This window comes from Sander lucioperca, chromosome 22 (genome assembly GCF_008315115.2).
Source record: "Sander lucioperca isolate FBNREF2018 chromosome 22, SLUC_FBN_1.2, whole genome shotgun sequence".
In the NCBI taxonomy this organism is placed as follows: Eukaryota; Metazoa; Chordata; class Actinopteri; order Perciformes; family Percidae; genus Sander; species Sander lucioperca.
Genome location: NC_050194.1, coordinates 11,917,617 through 11,937,037, shown reverse-complemented (window position 1 = coordinate 11,937,037; position 19,421 = coordinate 11,917,617). Strand labels below are relative to the sequence as shown.

Here is a 19,421-nt window from a genome sequence, read left to right as displayed (position 1 = left end):
GGAAGAAGAGGAAGGAAAATAATGTCTGAATGGAAATGATGTGCACCAGCAATATTCAATAGACACACAAGAAGAAATACCTTTGTACTGAGTTTGGAGAGCGCCTTTTCATCCAGATTCGTCTGTTTATAAACTCTGGTTTTGTACCTAAACTGAGAACCAGAAAAAGATATGTGTGAAACATATGATTCATCAGTTTATCAGTGATAGTGTACATAGTAGAAATAACAAAAAGAGTATTCTTTTTTGCTGTAAATCTGTACTTCAGATGGTGTTTTACAATTTGAAAGTTTTTTTAAAGCAGAGAAGCAAAGCTGGAAATCAAAATTTAATTAAAATAGATTTTTTGTTTTGGATTTATTTTATTTTTTTATTTTATATATTTTTGAGCAAATACTTGAATGTAGTTAATTTCAGTAATGTAGCTTTAAAACACCATTACTTTTGTTAACTGCAGCTAAACTCTCTCACTGTTCCCAGAAATTCACTCTCCCACTCAAAGTCATTGGAACAGCTCCATGAGTTATTTCTTTAAAATATGAAGTCAGATTTGGTTGTCTGTTTCTTGGCAAAAGCTTATATAATCACATATGAAGCTGCACTGGAAATGCCTGAAAATGTCAATACTAAAAAAAGATAATTGCTCAATAAAGAGACTTAATGTTGATTATTTATACTAAATGGTCATAAAATCAATTTTACAGACCTGATATATAGGTATCTTGGGCAGTTTTCTTTTAAATACAGCAAAAAACTACATGAGCGACTGACTGAGATTGTTATTCTAAGTGTCTGACAACATTATGGAAAGGTTCCTTACAGAGATAGTCTATATAAAGCTATATACATCATAGGATCTAACATAAATCAAAATATAATGTACTCACTGATAATACATCTATTTTAACACCTATACTATGGTTTAATAGAGGTAATTTATATGCGGTGCTCTAAATGTTTCAGAGCCGTCTCTATTCTGCCATGAATAAAAATGAGGTGGTGAAATTAAAAACATTGTTCTAGAGAATCAGTCTTCAAAAACCCCATAGAATCATAAACACAACATCCGTCAAAAGGTGAATGCGCTGTGTTTAGATGGGTTTGCCATCCGCTTTCTCTGAATGGGAGACCACATCAACGAAAAACACCTGACCGGATGTGCTTTCTTCACATCAGTACCATACTGTGATCAGAAACTATCTGGCAGCTCAACTGAACCACATACTGCACCTCAGACAGCCAGAATACTGCTGCATATTTCATGCATCAGAGGTGTATTTGGCCAGGATAAAAGCAGCAATCTGGCCTAATACTGAAGATTAAAATAAATACAATGTACGTATTAGTAAGTAGTGGTACACAGTTAAAACTAACAGAAACTACTCTGTACTCGTGAATACTGGTCCAATTCAAGCACTGAAGTGATTCAAAATGGCATTACTCATGTTATACATACATACACTCATGGAGCTGCGAGATACATTCAGCTGTGGCGCAGAATTTAGTTACAAGGCCTCATCAGGAATGTAAACATTCTGGTTTGAAGCCAAACCCTGAGTGCGGAATACTCTGTCAGCCCCACCCAGCTCATCAACATTTACTGGACCACCAGAGGGCACTGTGAGATAATTGTATCACAGCATGACAACTTCGTATTGATGTCATCTCACAGCCCACTTCCTAAAAAGTGGAGAAATATAATATAATTTGTAGGTTACATAAAACACAGAATTAAATTAAATCCATGGGTTGGATATTATTTTTGTCAAGATTCATTCATTTACTGTGTTGAACAAGGGAATTCTAATAATAAAAGTTCACTTTTGAGTTATTTGTCTGCAATTGTAGAACATTCCTATGGTTTGTACTTAGTTATGAGCAATAACGTTTTCAAACTATGATGCAGTGCAATAGTTAATGTCATCAAACTACAGAAGCGGCAAAAGAGGAAAGGTGCACACAAAAAGTTTTTTTTCCCTGTATGCAATTTGGTGCTGACAACAATGCTGTATTTTGTGTCCAGTAATAAAGAGTGTACTTAGTCAGGGCAGTAGTCATGTCCTCTGTATCTTTTGTGAGAATTTGGGGGGTTGTAGCAACAGTTTTTGGATATTTTATGATGATTCTGATTCTTAGTATTTCTTTAGACTTAGTATACTTGAATTTGACAACCTTTAGGCCAACAAGTACATGCATCGAGTATTTTCTCACCAGATTGTGGAGAAGTCTCTGAAACAGCATTTAGATTTTCATTTTGGGAAATAAAATTGATAGGCAATGTAACTGAAAAGTTAACTGTAAAAGTTAAAACTCTTCATCTTTAGCATCTAGTCAGAATCTTCCCAGGGGTGTTGGTGCTATGTGGATACTTGGACTCATGACTACAGTAAATCTAAAATCCTGGCTATGGCCCCTGCACTGAGTCATTTTTTTTAAATTTCCACCTCCGACCATACCTCCAGGTAAGGCACCCCTTTCTCAAAGGTCTGCGAGTAGTCTCGCAGGGCCCGCTCCTCCTCCAGGAACTTGGCGTCCCGTCCATCTCCAGCCGGCTGGAAGAGGCCGTAGTTGTAGGTGTCCCACAACGACTCGCTGAGGGAGCAGATGATTTGCTGCTTAGCACTCCACACCGTGCAGTCCAGGTCAAACTGGAGACACCTCTGACAGATACACAGAGAGCACATGACAGCAGGAAGCTAATGTTTCTCTCATCTACACACCTGCTCTGGAGACTGAAATAATAATGGTTAATAATAACAGTTTTTAAAGGGCAAAATGCCACGTATCAAAATGAAAGGGTCAGTTCACCCCAAAAAGTCAAAATAGAGATGACAATGTTTTTTTCTAACCATGGTAATAGTTACACACGATCAAGCATCAGCAGGCTAACCAAGTAGCTAATCGGCTAATGGCTAACTAGTTCACATGTTCATATATCAGGAATATTAAACTAATCACATATGATAATATAACAGAGGCCATTCTGCATAATGAGTTAAAGGATGACTTCTACTTTGTATATTTTGCTGATAATACTTCTGTACTTTATCTTCAGTGAAGCTTTAAAAGCAGGACTTTTGCTTGCAATAGAGTATTTTTTATATTGTGGTATTTCTACTTTTACTTAAGTCAAGAGTTTGAATACTACTAAGCAGGGCTGTCATGTGTCATGCTCGAGCCCAGGAGTTCGTGTTCAGCCCCCCCAGCAGATTATTTAGACCCAGGGCCCGGGACAGCAGACCACCTTCTACAAGTACAGCTGAATCAAACACAGAACTGTTTTCATCGTTTCCAGTTTCTAAAATGTGAGGATCTTTCTGCATTGAGTACTTTTATTTTTAATACTTTAAGTACATTTTCCTGATGATACTTACAAACGTTTACTTAAGTACTTTTACTTGTAACAAAGTATTTTTGACAGTGTAGTATTAGTGCTTTTACTTAAGGATCTGAATACTTCTTCCACCACTGCCTGAGTGTGTACACAATTATATTAATACACATTATTTAGCTATATGTAGTCAGTTCTGTTAAATAGCTGGCCAATGGCATTTTATTACTATGGATTAATAATGTAGCATTAACATCAGTTGGTGAATGATGAATGCATGAGAATGTGGCGTGTGCAGAATATGAATGCATTACTTTTAAATAATTAATCATCTGCCACATTCGTGGAAACAAGATGACTTATGCTGTCCTTACGGTCTCTGCTATCAGGATTTTCGGGTCTAATATATGCTCACATCACTTTTTCTTTTTACCACTAATGAAGAAGTAAATATTCTATACCGGAATAAATATTTCCCTTTCGTGTTTTTCTTCTTTGATCTCTGCATGCATAATGTCAAATTTGCGCCACAATCCAGAAGAGAAAGAACAAACAAAACCTTGAAGAGAAAAGCTCCCTCGCCTCTTACTATATGTCTGTGTGTGATACACCAGAGGCTCACTGGCCTCAATGAAAAAATACCTTGGCTGTATCATGTGTATGTGGTATGCCTAACTAGATTTCACGCTGATTTGTGCACTGCCCATTTCCTCATATTATTACATTTTCTTGCATTTACACAGGAAGACTATCTTTTCTGTCCTTTTCTTATTAAAGTCTGGAGCCAGAGGACAGAGCTGACCGGGGGTAGGGCTTTAACAACAGGCCTGGGTGGTCTGAATGAGATGTATGCATCAATGCTATTGTTCCATTTCAGAGAACTGTAAGTAAAATTGCACAGCTCAGCACACTTTCATGTCCATTTCCCCCCTCGAGCCCACACCCCCCGCTAGGTTGCACTATTTAATAGTGTTGCCAACTCTATTGGCATGGCAACCAGTTCATTAGTGAAGGCAGGCACCCGTTGCCGTAGCAATGTCTTGGTGGTCCCTGGGAGGTAGACCACATGATGAGGATGTGCATGCTGTGTGCTGCATATACATTTTCAGTGTGTGTGTGTGTGTGTGTGTCTGTGTGTGCGTGTTTTAGAAAGAGACATTGAGTGGCTAATCATTGGGAGAGAAGTCTAATGTAATGTACACTGTATATTACAGTGAAACTTTTCCCTGTCGTTCCATTTTATACAATCAAGGATTTTCTGGCAGTAGTTGTCCCCACTCAGGAGAGTTATTTGGACCTTCACCGTGCAGTATTATGGTTTTTGTAAATGCATATATCTTCCTTGTTGCTTATTCATTCCCCCTCTCTCTCTTCAGAGCATTTATTTTCCCCCTCACATACCTTTACAAGCTTCTAATATTCTCTTCCTCTCTTCATCTCGCCTAATTCAGCTCAATATTATTTCAGCTGCAAGGTCTGTTTGTCAGTGGTTTGCAGAGCTGAATATGATGCCTGTGGCTGATGGAGACCTAGGAGCAACCATATGCCTCCCACATATCCCTTCTTTCCCAGAGTCTCTCACTTCCCCAGCTCTCCCCAAACTCATTAAAAACCTATTAGATAATTAGCAATTACTGTTATATTGAGGGCAGATTAGCTGACATGTAGAACAGTCAGCATGTTCAGGGAGTTGAAAATGGAGAAAGGAAGATTGTCCATTAATCATTCTCACCTGGATATGGCGTGTGTGGGCGGGCCAATTCTCACCTGTCGCTGCAGTACAGCGGAAAGCTGCTGTAAGTGTGAATTGATACCGACTTCAGTTTTGGAAACTAATTATGACCATACCTGACCCAAGGTAGATGCTTACATGGTGTTGACTGAATGTCTGCCCTGGCAGGTTCCTCAACACAAGTCAAGCTCTGTGTTTTTTCCTACTTCCTTTTGGGATTAATCCCCTGTATGACTGGAATGAAAATGCTTTGAAATGAGAGATGTGTTTATACATTTGTGCAAACTATTTGGCTGATGTAAAATAAAAATGTACTGTATGTATCAAGCACCCATGGGTTCTTCTCAGCAACTAATTTGAAACAGATGAAGAGGAAAACACTGCAGTAAAATTATTGAAAAAAAGTTTGCTTTTGTCTGTACTTGCACAAAGATGAGAATCGGTAAACCTTACATAAGCCAAATGCATCATTGCCTTAACATTGTCAAGTAGCCTGAGCTATCCTTAATTTGTAGAGAAATTCAGTTTGTCGAATTGAAGTTATCTCTATCTCTCTCTCTGAGGCAGTTATACCACAGAGAATTGGCTTGAACTACTTCCTCATTTGGAAAGACCTCCAGTCAGTGCCCTGTTTGCAAGGGAGACTTTTTTTTACATATATAACTTTTAAATGTTAGATTTTGATTGAGCTCGACGACATTTTTACTTATTTTTCTCACAAATTTTAGATATGAGGAACTGACCTGTGCTACATTCATTTTGTCTGCCTCAACTTTACTGAATGTTTGGATTCCAGGTTTTGTAGATTTATATCAGTGTCAGATTAAGGGTCAAGAAGAACCGTGTGAAGTTGTCTTTGTTTTATGAAATGTTTGCATAAACCGTAGTGTTTTTTATGAGAACATGCACTTACTGTTTGTTTGATGTCAGGAATTCCAATACGGAACACCATCATGGTCAGGAAAGTGTCGTCCATGGGAGCCACTGTGGTCATGCTGCGCTCCATGAGAGCTCGTCTCTTCTGCAGCGCATTCAGGCCTGCGTGATGAGGCTGCTGATTGGCTCCGATGAGATGCTGCTGTTGCTTATTGGCTGGTTGATGATGTAGCAGGGCTTGATTGGACATGTATGCAATACCCCGGTTGACCAGGTTGCCTGGCCTCAGTGGTCGATCTGCTCTCTGTCTACCGACCACAATGGCTGCTGGTTTCACCACCTCGCCACCTTTCCCTTCCCAGGATTGTCGCCCTCCCGTCATTTCCTTCTCCTCCAGACCCTCTAACCCTCCATTCTCCGTGTCACGTCCATCTTCCCCTTCTCTGTTTTCTCTTCTCTGCTCCTCTTCCTCCTCCTCATCCTCCCCATCTTTGTCATCCTGACCGGGATAAAAGTGCTCATTATTTCCCAGCATCCTTTGCTGTGCAGGGATCACTGCCGAGAGGGCTGAGTGACATAGCTGTCATGGAGACAAAACATGGCTATCCCATGAGACTGGCTTCATCCTTAGAAACATGCTGTGGGAAACAGGCAGAGAAGGGAGTAAACTTTGGTCATTTAACTCTGACCATTACATTAATACTGTAGAGTGAACTTAGCAAAGGGTTAGATTAAAGGGTTAAATTAGAAAGTATGTAAAAAGACACGTGCAATAATAGAAAAACTAGCCACCGGCAATGCTAATAAGTCCACATGTGTGAATGAGCACACAGCTGGTCCACATTTTCCATTTAGCCACTGGGAATGCAACAGGGAATAGCAGGCTGATGAAAGACAGGCTATATATAAACTCTATGAATTTGCATTACAGGTTCTTTGCAGGAGAGAATGACTTGGATATGAAATTTAGCTTCACATGAGGTCAAGATCATTGCTACCTAATGGAGCCGACCTATGTCTGAGGCACAACCCAGGACTAACAGCTAAATGTGAGCTCCATAAAGAAAAAATTCCACCCTCAGATACTTAGATACATGTACACTGTTGTACATCATCAGTCATTGTGATGCTGGTGTGGTTTCTAAATGAGGTGTTGTGACTGACCTCTTGGCGTACTCACTGCCTTGACCATGTCGACATGGTTCAGCGAGGTAATACTTTTCCCACAATACTTTGTGACACCCTCCAGAAACATGGCTGAACTTGTTGCACAATGTTCGATGCAGCTCTAACAGCTTTAATAACAACAATATGGCTGGCGGTATACTTTAAACCAAATAAAAGTTGGTTTATTTGACAAGGCGAGGTCATGGATTTGCAAAAAAGAAAAAACATTGGGCTGGTGCATTGATTGTTGCAGTGTAGAAAGCCTATGGTCAGGTGAACGTGTTAATACGTCACTTATGTTACAGAGCTTTTTTTGATACCCTCCAGCACACCCTCAGCTGGAGTAGGTGCAAACTGTTTGGTTACATACAGTATATGTAAATCATTTGGGGCTGTGTGTTTTTAGTTAACCTCTATTAGTTCTAATACATAGGGTTTATTGCCTTTAAGAACTTTTAGGAGTTCTATCTGCTACATACATCTCTGCATGCTGTTCTTCCACTACTCGTAAGCTTTAACCAGCCTGGACACCATTAAATGAACAGACCAGCGGGTTTGTTCCAAGGAGGAGGTTATTTGGATAACTTAACATTGGTTCACGTTCCAGATTTAAAGGGGTTTTACTCAGCAAAAGTATCCAGAAGTGTGCAGTTGTTGATATAATTCGAGAATATGCCAAAATGAATTTAATTTGAAATGCAGGCCCCTTAATTAAAACTGGAGGATCATAACTATCGATGATTTAGATAGCTGAAGCATTTCCTGCTACAAAACTCAACTGACATTACATAAAAAAAATATCCTGATTGACATGATGTCAGGTCTTCTGCATTTGGCCAGTTATCTGCAGGGAGAAGAAAGTACTATCAAACAATAAAACTGCTATTTTTTTCATGGTTCATGGTCATGGTTTCATTTCTTCAGTGTGTTTCAGATTTGGCATACTGGCGCCTCCATATGTTCTGTCCTGGTTTTTCTGTGGTGAAGTCTGGCTACAGGGGCTTTGCCATCATGCAGATCTGGACCATTGCCAACAGCCACCTTAATGATGGTAAATGACGCAGGGAATCTCCCAGTTTGGTGCTCTGAATATCATATGAGTTGGGAGTCTGAAATAGATGGGTATCAGGACAGATGGAACTCAATAAAATATCAGATGAAATTAGGACACAGATCTAAACTCATTCAATCAACGATCACCAACATGCAGATACTTTAAGAGTCAATCAGTTTTTAGTAAAATATGTAGAAAACATGGTGCCAATGAAGGTTAAAGGGGCAGTAAGTGATCTATGACTTTTGACTTATAAACATCTATCGTTGACCAATGGCATCGACAGGTGTCTGGCACAGCTTACAGTGGCCTGTAATTGACATAAATAATAACGTTGAAATGACGAAGCTAGCCAATAGACAGATATCCAACAGAAACATTTGATGAAGAGGACATAGCATACCCATATTCAAAAGAGGACTGCTTTGTTTGTTTTTTAGCTTGAAAACAAAAAAAGTGCTGGTTTTCCAACGCTGGCTCCACCTCTGATTGTTGCACAGTTTAAAATGTGTCTGCATGCCTTTGTAGTCCTTTGTGAGGACCAAAAAAACTCCAAGCGGATGCAGGTTGGCTGGTTGGTTGAGGTTAGAGTTTTTTCTAGTATTAAGTAAGGTTAGGCATTAGAGTTAGGCTCAGGATTTTGATTATTGCAATCTGTTCACAGTTTACAAAAAAAGAAGAAGAAGTCTGAAAACATAAGCTTAACTTTTTTTTTTTTCTGCTTTCCTGTACCATTATTCATCTTGCGACCCCCCCTGACTTATCTTGTGACCCCTCAAAGGGGTCCCTCAGGTTGAGAACCACTGGGTTGAATTAGGGTCAGGGTTTAGGGAAATGGAATCAATACATTTTTAGAACTTGTAAAAATATGAAGTGATAAAGAGAGATTGACTAAGAAATTAGTCCGTATGTACAAAACCTGGCCAATCCCTGCAGCTACCTATCATGGTTTGTTTCATGCAATGGAACAATCTAAACGGCAGTTACTGCATCTTCCAAGACAACCTTATTTTAAAAGCAATAATTACAAACTCAGCAGTGTTTGGATGATTGACCGGATGTATGTAAAACAATTCAAGCCTGGTCTGTTAATGTCTCAATGGCCTAAAGGAAGTCTGCTAGTCGAGCATTTCTGGGCGAAAGAGCGATACCACAGAGGGAACAGGGCTGGCTGTGGTCGATTCCCCAAGATGCTCTGAGAGTGACAGGGTGGGCCACTTCAACACAAACACAGCGTCTGTCAGAGCAAGTGAACCAGTGAGGACAGAAAGAGAAAACTGGAGGAAAAATGATCTGACCACTTACGATACATTAGGTGAACGTCATGTGATAAATGCATAAAGAAAGGTTTTGGAGAAAGTGTGTGGCTGGCAAACAAAGCGCTGGCAGTACATTTAAGGGTCTCAGTGCTTATTAATAATTATTTTCAGTTTCTGTTGTCACACTACAGGACCAACCACTGGCCACTGTTGTATGGATGATTAAAATGTTCACATGTATCACATTTAGGCCGAAAACCTCTCTTATCAAAAGCTGACAAAGAGCAGCGTGTTAACACTCACAAGGTTTGGGAGATTAACACTATCATTCAAGTACACCAGGAGGGAATAGAGGAGGTTGATTCATGAACAAAATCTCATCAAATATTGAACAACATTGAGTCTGCACTAGGCAAGATAAGGAATTCGAAGGACAGGCTGAGAGTAGACGGGAGCCTAATAATTGGGATGTAAAAGTGAAAGGGGAATACACGAGAGAAATACAGTGAGAGTTGTCGTTAGCATAAAGCAGAGTAATCAGATTGAGGGAAAAAAAAACGGGGCGAGGACAGCCGTGACTGGAAAAGGAATGAGAGTAAGTGGAGAACTGAGCCAAAATCAACAGTAACGTGGGGATATAAACAGGATGACAGGAGGGATAGAGTCATGTTTAGAGTGCTGTTTGATTTCACATTCTAACTATGGCAACTCCAATCACACCTCCTGAAACATTCTCCTCAGCCTGTACAACTCATTAACTCGTGTCACTTTTGCCTTCCCCATCACGTCACTCAACTCCTACGCTCTGCCACTTTTGCCAGCTGTTTGGCTCTCCTGTCCCTGTGCTGGCCATCAGCTATACAACTAGTCTTGACTTTTCTTTCTCTTGGGAGAACAGTGGTGGTAGAGACGTATGAATTTCAAGAACAGTCTTTCTCCATCTTCTGCCAGAGGCAGAAAACTCATTTTTCACTGTCTTACACTGAATCTCTTCTTTTATTTCAGCCACTCACTGGTTGCTTGTAATGTCAGCAAGGACTTAAGGCTTATTCTACTTTTTACTTCGGGCAGGAACACAGAAAATTATTTAAAACTAGGTTCAATTTCTTATTTTTGCTGGGACGGCTGATTTTGCGATTGTAGAGAGGCTCCAGTGGTTGTGGAAAATGCTGGCCACCATAGATAGATAACAGCCAGAAAGCAACTCCTATCTTGTGGTGTGCAAGGTTTATGACTTAAATGTTTTGCTCATAACTATCGTAGCCGTTACACTTGTATCAGACAGCTTCATTTACATGACTGTAACATTGACACATCTCAAAGTCCTGTAGATGCTGTGCAATGAAATCTAAGCACAGTGCGCTTGTCTATATGGCTGCAATCGGCTGTAAGTCAGTCTGTAAACGTGTGATGCAAAGGATTTTACAGTTTGAGATTTTCTAATGCCTTTGCAATGTATTGCTAGATAATGAAAGCGTCATCTATATGCTTTTTGTGACCGTGTTTTCTTGTTGAGCTGCAGTGGAGGGATCGTAACACAAAGAGAACATTTTGTACTAAAAAGATTAGCATTGAAAGATACTCACTTAATTTTTAATAACTTTATCTGCTTCAGATAAACTATGAATTGTATTTTTACACAAAATGAAGAATGAATTTGATTCCCAATCACTCCCCATTAGGAAGGATCTCTTAATGGCCAGTATGAACAGAAGGAATGATTACAGCGACTAAAAAACATTCATATGGGCACCTGACTACTGTTTTAAGTCAGACTTAAAAAAATGTGAACGGGCGCCCGGATAGCTCAGTTGGTAGAGCGGGCGCTCATATATAGAGGTTTACTCCTCAACACAACAGGCCCAGGTTCTACTCCAACCTGTAGCTCTTTGCTGCATGTCATTCCCCCCTCTCTCTCCCCTTTCATTTCTTCAGCTGTCCTGTCAATAAAGGCCTAAAAATGCCCAAAAAAATAATCTTTAAAAAAAACAAAAGTGTACATAGTATCTATACATGCACTATATAATGTAATTTTGTCATACAATTGTTTTTCCTGTGCTTATGAGCTCCTGTCTCAAAACTTGGGTCAGTCATGCAATATAAGAGTAGAAAACAGACATCTGAAGATTTCAGAAGTTGGCGAGTCAGCCTACCCATGGGAGACCGGTAGAGCAGCTTGACTTGTGATGATTAGAAGCCATGTAGAGACTCAGAGAGAGGCTTTCGATAGATCTGGGCCGACATGGGTCCACAGACAGTAAGGAAACGGAGGGAAAGCAAGATGAAGAATCAGGAACTGATTAATCATGATAACGAGGACAGAGATGGATTCCCTCCTTGAGCACCTGGACAGCTAAGATGGATGGATGGAGAGATTCAGAGAGGTCGCTGATATCTCTCGTCTCTATTCATCTTTGTCTTTTCTGAGATCTTATCTGTACATCTTGCTTTTTGCAAAGCGCAGCAAAGTTGTAGTAATGACTTCACGGCTCATTTGGTTTATTTTAGTTCTTGGGGTTTCCATATAAACAAAACATTATGTATGTTTTTGGCTAAGAAGTCAAACTCAAGTTTACTGCGATGCAAATTATGCACAATGAAAAATAATGTTGGATCTGTTGAACTGATTTGAATGTGTCAACCTATTTCACTGCATTTTATTATATTCATAAAAATAGCAATATAAATGATTTTCTGTTCAAATATCTTACTGTCAGTACTCTGTAGAGTTTGCTGTGATAGCTGGTGTGACAGTGTCTTTTGGCAAGTCTTAAATGAATATATACTATAAAGACCATAATGGACAGTCAGTTCCTCTTATTGTCAATCTCTCTTTCTCCTCTTCTCACTCACTCACCCTCTCCCTATGTAGGACAGAGCATGAGTATAGATATATTTTCAGTGTATCGGTCCCCAGAAAGTAGAATTGGAGAGGATCCAAGGAACAGATTGTCCCACTTTTACGTCCTGCAAAAGTGGAGCGGCCAAGTTCTGTCCTCTATATCCCTCTCTTTCCCTGGGTCTCCACCCTTCGGCCTCTTTCACGCTGCCAGTGATGAGGAACTGTCAAGAACACTCTAAGCCTACTCCAACACAGGATGGATGGGATGAGTCACTAAACTGGGGAGAGAGGGCACTTGGTTTATATGAATGGTGCATCACTAGCCATCAGGTCTGGGGGTGGTGCTGTGACGTAGGAGTTTAAGGGGGAAGGGCCAAGCTGGGGTATGAGAATTGGGTACCATGACTGTGTCTGTAGCATCAGCACTCATTAAAGGTAACTCCAAAGCACAATACAGTGGACAAATAATTTAAGTTTTAATGTCTATGTTCTCTAAACATAGAAAATAAGCATTCAAATGTATTGAGGAACTCCATTGATGTGTATGCTTTCCTGTTACGATGACAGGGCTCAGCATTTTCAAGCTGTAATTAAATCTGTGCTTGATAATATCAGATGAAATGTAAATGCTTAACTGACAATCATGGCGCCCTTCATTCATTTTACAGGCAGATAACAATACCAGCAATAGATTCATCCTCCATGCACCCATTCTGGAATCTCCCTCAGCGGGGGAGGGGAACTTCTCCTATCCAACACAAACAGACGCCTGTTAGTCAATTGCATATCTGATGTTAATCAAGCAAAAAACGATAACACTGCTAATCAGTAATTAAGTGGATGATTAAAATAATTACTCCAAGCTCTCTATTTCACAATAAACATGCTGCTCCTTTGATCTGCGTTTCAGCTTGATCCTCCCTATCGCCCCCTCACCAAGGACGATCTTTTTTAAGAAAAAAGGGGCCAAGGCTTACTTTGTAGGTTACACACCGCTCGCCTGATGTTCTAAGCACGTGTGCATGCGCATACACACATACCCTGTGATCGCACACAAAGTTTGACTCTTTAAGCAGCACTCAAAACACATCTGTCCTGAATGTCTAGCAGAAAGCAGCATTTAGTGCCAGACTCGTGTCTCGTGTAGATCAAAGTGGGCTATCTTTCCCCTCAGACTGGATATAATTGGGTCAGGTGGTGCATGCGCTGAGGGCCTTGCTTGGGCTAAACTTGGCTAGATGGACTGGGAGACCTCAATGCAGCACTGATTTAGGAGTGAACATCCCCTGCGCTATTTTTGAGACTTCCCCCTTCCCGTAAACATTGTTTGATACAGTAGCTAAAGCTTACACACAACAGAAATCCCTAAATCAGGGTTCTAAACTTTTACTTTTTCTGGCCCATGATCCTGTTTTCAGGTCTGCACATTTTGATGAAGTTATGTGAATCTAAGTATAGCATAGATTTGTATTACATTCCTAAACTATACATGGATGATATAGAAAGTAAAATGTATGCAAAGTCGACTCTTTTGTTCAAATATATCAATCAAATATTTCTGTTTTACAAATTTCCTACATCCCCCGTCCCCAAATCAAGTCACCCCCATGTGGGATACCAACTCCAAGATTGAGAACCTCTGCACAATATATTGTTTCAAACCGTGCGAACATGATTTGATCTGCACCTTCAGTCTTAATATAATATTAATGAAGAAGCACACTTAATGTCTTAGAACAACTTGATATTTCCCAGTTGTTATTGTCGGTTAGTATATCAGTTTAATGAGCTCATTCATGTGGGCCAATCTATGAGACACATTGTTCCTGTTTAGTAATGAAGTCTTCCCTTCAGCAACTAATTAAATGACACCAGGTCCCAGGTCCACGTGCACATGTCTGTAGCAGCACTGAAACCAAACTTAAGTGTATGACACTAGTTTGTGTGGGTGCACAACACCCAGTCTCTAATAACTTTGACTGATTATCTGAAATACATAAACATAAGTTGGTGCAATTGCGAACAAAAGTAAAATAGCTGATTTCATATAACACAAACTTCCCTTTCACTCTCCACACATGATATGCATTAAATGCATTAATGCATTAAAATGTCATGAAAACAGAGACTTCAAAGGCAACTGTGCAGCCAGTTGCCTTATGCTTCGCAACAACAAATGACTTCGGGAAGTGCCGATGCGGTCAAACATTTCTAATAAAACAGACCTATACCTACTACAATTCCTGGTATCAAGTAACTTTTTCAAGGGCATCTTTTACTTTTTATACTTGTCCCAGAGCTGACTAAAGACCTCAGGCCTCAAATACAATGAAAGCAGGCCACAGACAAGCTAGTCAGACACACAGAGATGGGTGCAGGATTAAGGCTTTAGGGTGGATTTTATGGCAGATAAATAGCCGCAAATAGACTGTCCACTAGTGACAGTTTCACTTACCTTGCAAGTCCATTGACATAAAGGTAACACTGAGAGACAAAAGTCAACAAGATACTAATAAATGCTGTTAGACATGGCTGACAAAGTGAGGACCATGTCGATGCCTGTCGGACCCCATTACAGTTCATCCACCTACCATGTAATGGGGTGTAATTGGCTCTACAGACAGGAAGAACCTTCATTCTTAACTTTATACTCTACTTATGACTACTACACTATATACTTTGGATTGTCTAATAAGCAAGATGGTAAGAGAAAGTGTGGGGATACATGTAGTATTTGCAATCAAATGGGACCATCATCTGTTTTGGGAGAGCATCTCTTTAGAAACCGAGGTTGAATGTTAGACAGGAAAAGCAATGAAGGTATTAAATGTGCACTTTCCCTCCAAGATATTTTGTGGAAAGCGTGTTCTTTACACCTGCTCTTGACTCTAATCAGATCTACACTACCTTGTTACAACCCTAAACTGAGCCAAAAAAACACCAGCTAAAGTGCCATCTGACCCTGCTGGCTTGAAACAGACTGCTCAGCAACCCAGAAGCTAGATTACATCAGCAAGCAGTGAGGTTAATGAGGTAAGTCTTTTATGCTATAGCTAAAGGTCTATGATCACCCACTTGTGCTACAGCTCTGTCATCGTGTGATGTATTACTCCTGTTGATTTACACACTTTAGACTCTAACTGGTGTCCTGCTTTAAACGCGGCCAAGTACATAGAGCTGTTTCCTGATAAAGTCCCTGTAATCAGAGCAAATATTAACTAAAAGTTGTAAAGCGTGAGCTATTTCAGTTCTTCATAATGGTGGATGTGTTGCAGTTTGCTGACTTCTGTTTTCAAGGCTTATGGCAATCCTCCAGATCTTTTCCCTGGGGGAAATCTCTCTGTATGTAATAATAAAAGCCTGCAGAGTCAGGGGAAACAGCTCTTCTCTCCCGTATTATCTTAATTAGCACAACAATAAGACTGCCAGCTCCACAAATAACAATTAGAAGTTCATTCAAAATCATATTAGATGCTAATTTTGATTTAAACAAGAAATTACTTCTCAAGGTTATTTAATGTCACTTTAAATGTCAGACCGAAGTTGGTCTGTGGCATTTCTTTGCACAGACTTAGCTCCATACAGCTGTAGCCCAGTTTAATACTCCCATGGGACTGATTTAAGGAACATTTTGTTGTGGGTTTTGCATTTCTGCTCCATAGATACAGTAGTAGCTTGCAGCTAATAGAGTCAAACTGTACTCCTCCACAGCAGTGAGCTGTCACTGAAAATATTTTCTCAGCATGTCAGTCTTTTTTCCTACCCTTTCTCCACACCAAACCCTGGAGAATTACTGGACCATATAGCACTGTCACATCTGCTGCACTGACCGGCCTGTGTATCGACTCATGCTCTTCCTGCAGAGATCGGAGAGGACAGAACAGTACCGGGCAGGAAAGAACAGCATGAGACAGGACAGGATGGAGTGGAAATAAGTAGGCAGTGGTGGTGGAAATTTTCTGAATCAGAGAGACACAAACATCTCCACAGACACATTAAGAAGTAGCCAATTCAGTGTAATTTATGTATTTCATCTTCCTCTCAATTGTTTCATAATAACACTGTCTTTTGGCATTACTTGTTTTTTTGGCATTACTAACACATTACGTATAATCACTCAGTCCCTCCCTGGCGTTGATAACGTCATCCGACATTCTTTGTTCCATTATAATCAATTGTTCTGTGTTTCTTTGGAAGCCATTAATCTTAGTGTGCCCACTCTGCTTTAAATTGCCCTGTTTTTTTTCTTCCTTTTCCAAATTAATTCCCCCAGGTGCACTTTGCCAATAGAAAAATTTGCTTTTAAAGCCAGTATTGCTTATTGTGCATTACAGCATGTGGGGCAGGTCTTAGGAGGCTGTGCAAAGTCAATTATGTTGCCGCTATAGGATGAAAGTGCACAGAGGCGTTTGGTCATATATATATGTGTGTGTGTGTGTGTGTGTGCGTGTGTGTGTGTGTGTGTGTGTGTGTGTGTGTGAGTGTGTGTTGTGTGTGCGTGTGTGCGTGTGTGTGTGCGTGTGTGTGCGTGTGTGTGTGTGCATGCAAATGTGTGAGAGTTAGTTCTCTGGAGTCCTTAGAGGGTTTCCACCTTTCCACCAGCTGACTCCGTAAATACTGCGAGCAGGTAACAAGTTTGACAAGTCGCAGCTAAAGAAGTGTGTGAAATGTGGGTGTTGATGAGCTCTCGTTTGAATTTGTTAAATGTAATACAACGCTGTAAGTGTCTGGATGGTATTAATATAGGTATTACATAAATGTAGGCTTTACATAAGCACAAGTATTAATATTCCTTTCACCTGACTCCCTGGCTGATTTCTACCTTATGTTATCTATATCAATTATCCTCCCCATTAATTCTGGTGCATGTATCACTGTAAAACAACAGGTCATAGCCTGCTTTGTAACTGTGGGGGAGTGGTTGTAAAATACTGCAATGTGCTATTCTGATTCTTAATGAACATGGAATAATCTACATGAAACAGGGTCTTAACTAGTCATAAGGGATTCAATTATGGCCATAGAGTTGGATTCAGCATGAAAGGCTCATTTAGAGAAATGAACTTCTCCACCATCACTGCCCACTGTATCCAGAAGAAAATGCCAGACAACAATGCTTTTAGTTAGAATGTCACCCTAATGTTTCTTTTCTTAATTTAATTTCCATGACTCACATTAACTACAAGCAGACAAATCTCCATAATCTTCATTACAGTTTCCTTATGCTGTATACAATAGCTAATAAACAGCAGAGCACTCTCACCAGTCTTAAAACTGTTTTGGAGTGACCTGTGCAACTACTATACAGTTTTCTTTATAGGCTCTGTGATCTTTGCAATTCTTTCTCTGTCCCACTTTGCTTTTCCTGCCCACCTACATAAATCATAGGAATCAGACCTCAGAGGACGTGTAACACCCCCGCCCCCCGTCACATTTTTAGCAGCACACCATTCTTTTTGTAAAGCGCTGTGACTTTCACCCTCAAACACACACACACACACACACACACACACACACCTTGCTGCTAAAGATCATTTCTTCTTTCTTTGTGTGCCCAATACTTCTAAATGCCTGTCTTTTAAATTCATTTTAGAGTTCACACACAATGCTTCTATCATCACTGTCTTTAGTATACTATAATCATTCACTGTTTCTTTTTGTATTATAAACACTTTACATTACTTTGATTGTGAGATAAGCACAGCAACTGTATTGAGGTTATTCATTTCAATCCAAAATTGAGAGTAAACATGAACATGAAAAAGTAAATACCTTTTAGTCTGCAGTTCAGGCTGTGTTGCTCCTCGTTGTATCCGCAGCGACTTCCTTGATAAACCACAAAGAGAGTAAAAAAGGGGGCCGGGATTATAAATTGAGAAAAAGATCCAGTTGATGAAATATAGATGAGGAAAAACAAGAAAAAGTGATATGCTTTTTCTCTTTCAAAATCACATTTTCATGCCTTCTAGTCTTTAAATGTGCATCGGTGTGAGCCAGTATTGAGCCAGTGTATTGTGCAGCCTCTCTTTCTGTTTTTCATTCACACACACACTCTTTCACCTACTCTATGCCCCAGTATAGCCAACTCTCTCTCCCTCTCTCTATTACACACACATTCATGCACCCTCTCTCCAGCGTGGCGTCCTCTCTCTCTCTTACTTCAGATTGATCTCTCGCCGTTCTCATTCCTCTCTTTGTACTTCCACTGGGTACCGACTCTCCACCATCCATCTGTCAGTTGCTCTCTCTGCTTTCCTTTCTCGCACCCAAGTGCTCTTCTATTAAATTATCCCCACTTTTCTTCATTACTCCCTCTCACTCTTGTCTTTTTTGTCTCTCACTGTTTCACCACACATTCCAACCTCTCCTCCCTCTCTTACTCATTATTTCAGTCACTCCATCAATCTAAACACATGATACGATTCCCTCCCCCTTTATCTTTCCCTGTCTTTCACGCACAGTGGATGGATTCAGGCCGCTTCTTTGTCTCCCTTGTGTCTTTGATTCTAACAGGTCCTCATAGAAATAAAGAACTGCTTTTCCTGACTCATTTTTTCCATTCATAAAATGTGGCTTTATTACCTAAGCGGTAGAAATACAAGACGACAGATATTGCATTTACATGTGTGGAATACGTTGTGCAATATTCATGAATCTGTCAAAGACCACTGGTCTGACTCTAAATTCTGTCATTTAAATCACTAAATCACTCACACAAAAATACAAAAACCTATTTTTTTCAGTTACCCCTTGTGGTATCTTGCCATGCGAACATTTCTGGTTTTATTAAGTGAACTTTTAAAATACTTCTGCTGCTGGGAATTCTGACCAAATCCCAGATCAGTGAAGCTAAAGAACATTGTGTTTGTTATGCTCACCAAATTGAAAAAATATATTTGAAAGGATCAACAGCAGCAGAAACAATGTCCCGTTAATTCTGCATGATCCACAGACCTCAGCCTATGCTTTTAGTGCTTTGGGTGAACTGACCCTTTAAAAACATACACTGATTAATCTGGGGGGAGAACTACAATCAAACGTCAAATTTGTCCTACTTTAAAAGATAGTAATGTAACAGATATCCATTCAGAATTAAAACCGATTGGCCTATGAGTGTACTACAATTTAAGTCTTAAATTAGAACCCTGACACTTAAGTAA

The 19,421-nt window shown here is 39.9% G+C and overlaps 1 protein-coding gene across 6 annotated transcripts in view; it reads right to left on the bottom strand.

The window, feature by feature from the left end:
• The window catches only part of LOC116044268 (SH3 and multiple ankyrin repeat domains protein 1-like), a 43,607-nt gene extending 24,996 nt beyond the window's left edge, over window positions 1-18,611 (bottom strand). The window contains exons 1-5 of one of the 6 annotated variants that reach the window (XM_035997543.1): window positions 18,421-18,611; window positions 18,034-18,087; window positions 5,977-6,438; window positions 2,457-2,660; window positions 81-152 (exon numbers count right to left, since the gene is read on the bottom strand). In XM_035997543.1, the coding sequence (XP_035853436.1) occupies window positions 81-152; window positions 2,457-2,660; window positions 5,977-6,321 (621 nt within the window). In that variant the 5' untranslated portion in view covers window positions 6,322-6,438; window positions 18,034-18,087; window positions 18,421-18,611. Of the gene's footprint in view, window positions 1-80; window positions 153-2,456; window positions 2,661-5,976; window positions 6,578-18,033; window positions 18,375-18,420 lie in introns of those variants that run through there. The other 5 variants (XM_035997540.1, XM_035997539.1, XM_035997541.1 and 2 more) reach the window with 5 other exon arrangements.
• Window positions 18,612-19,421: the final 810 nt, after the last annotated feature.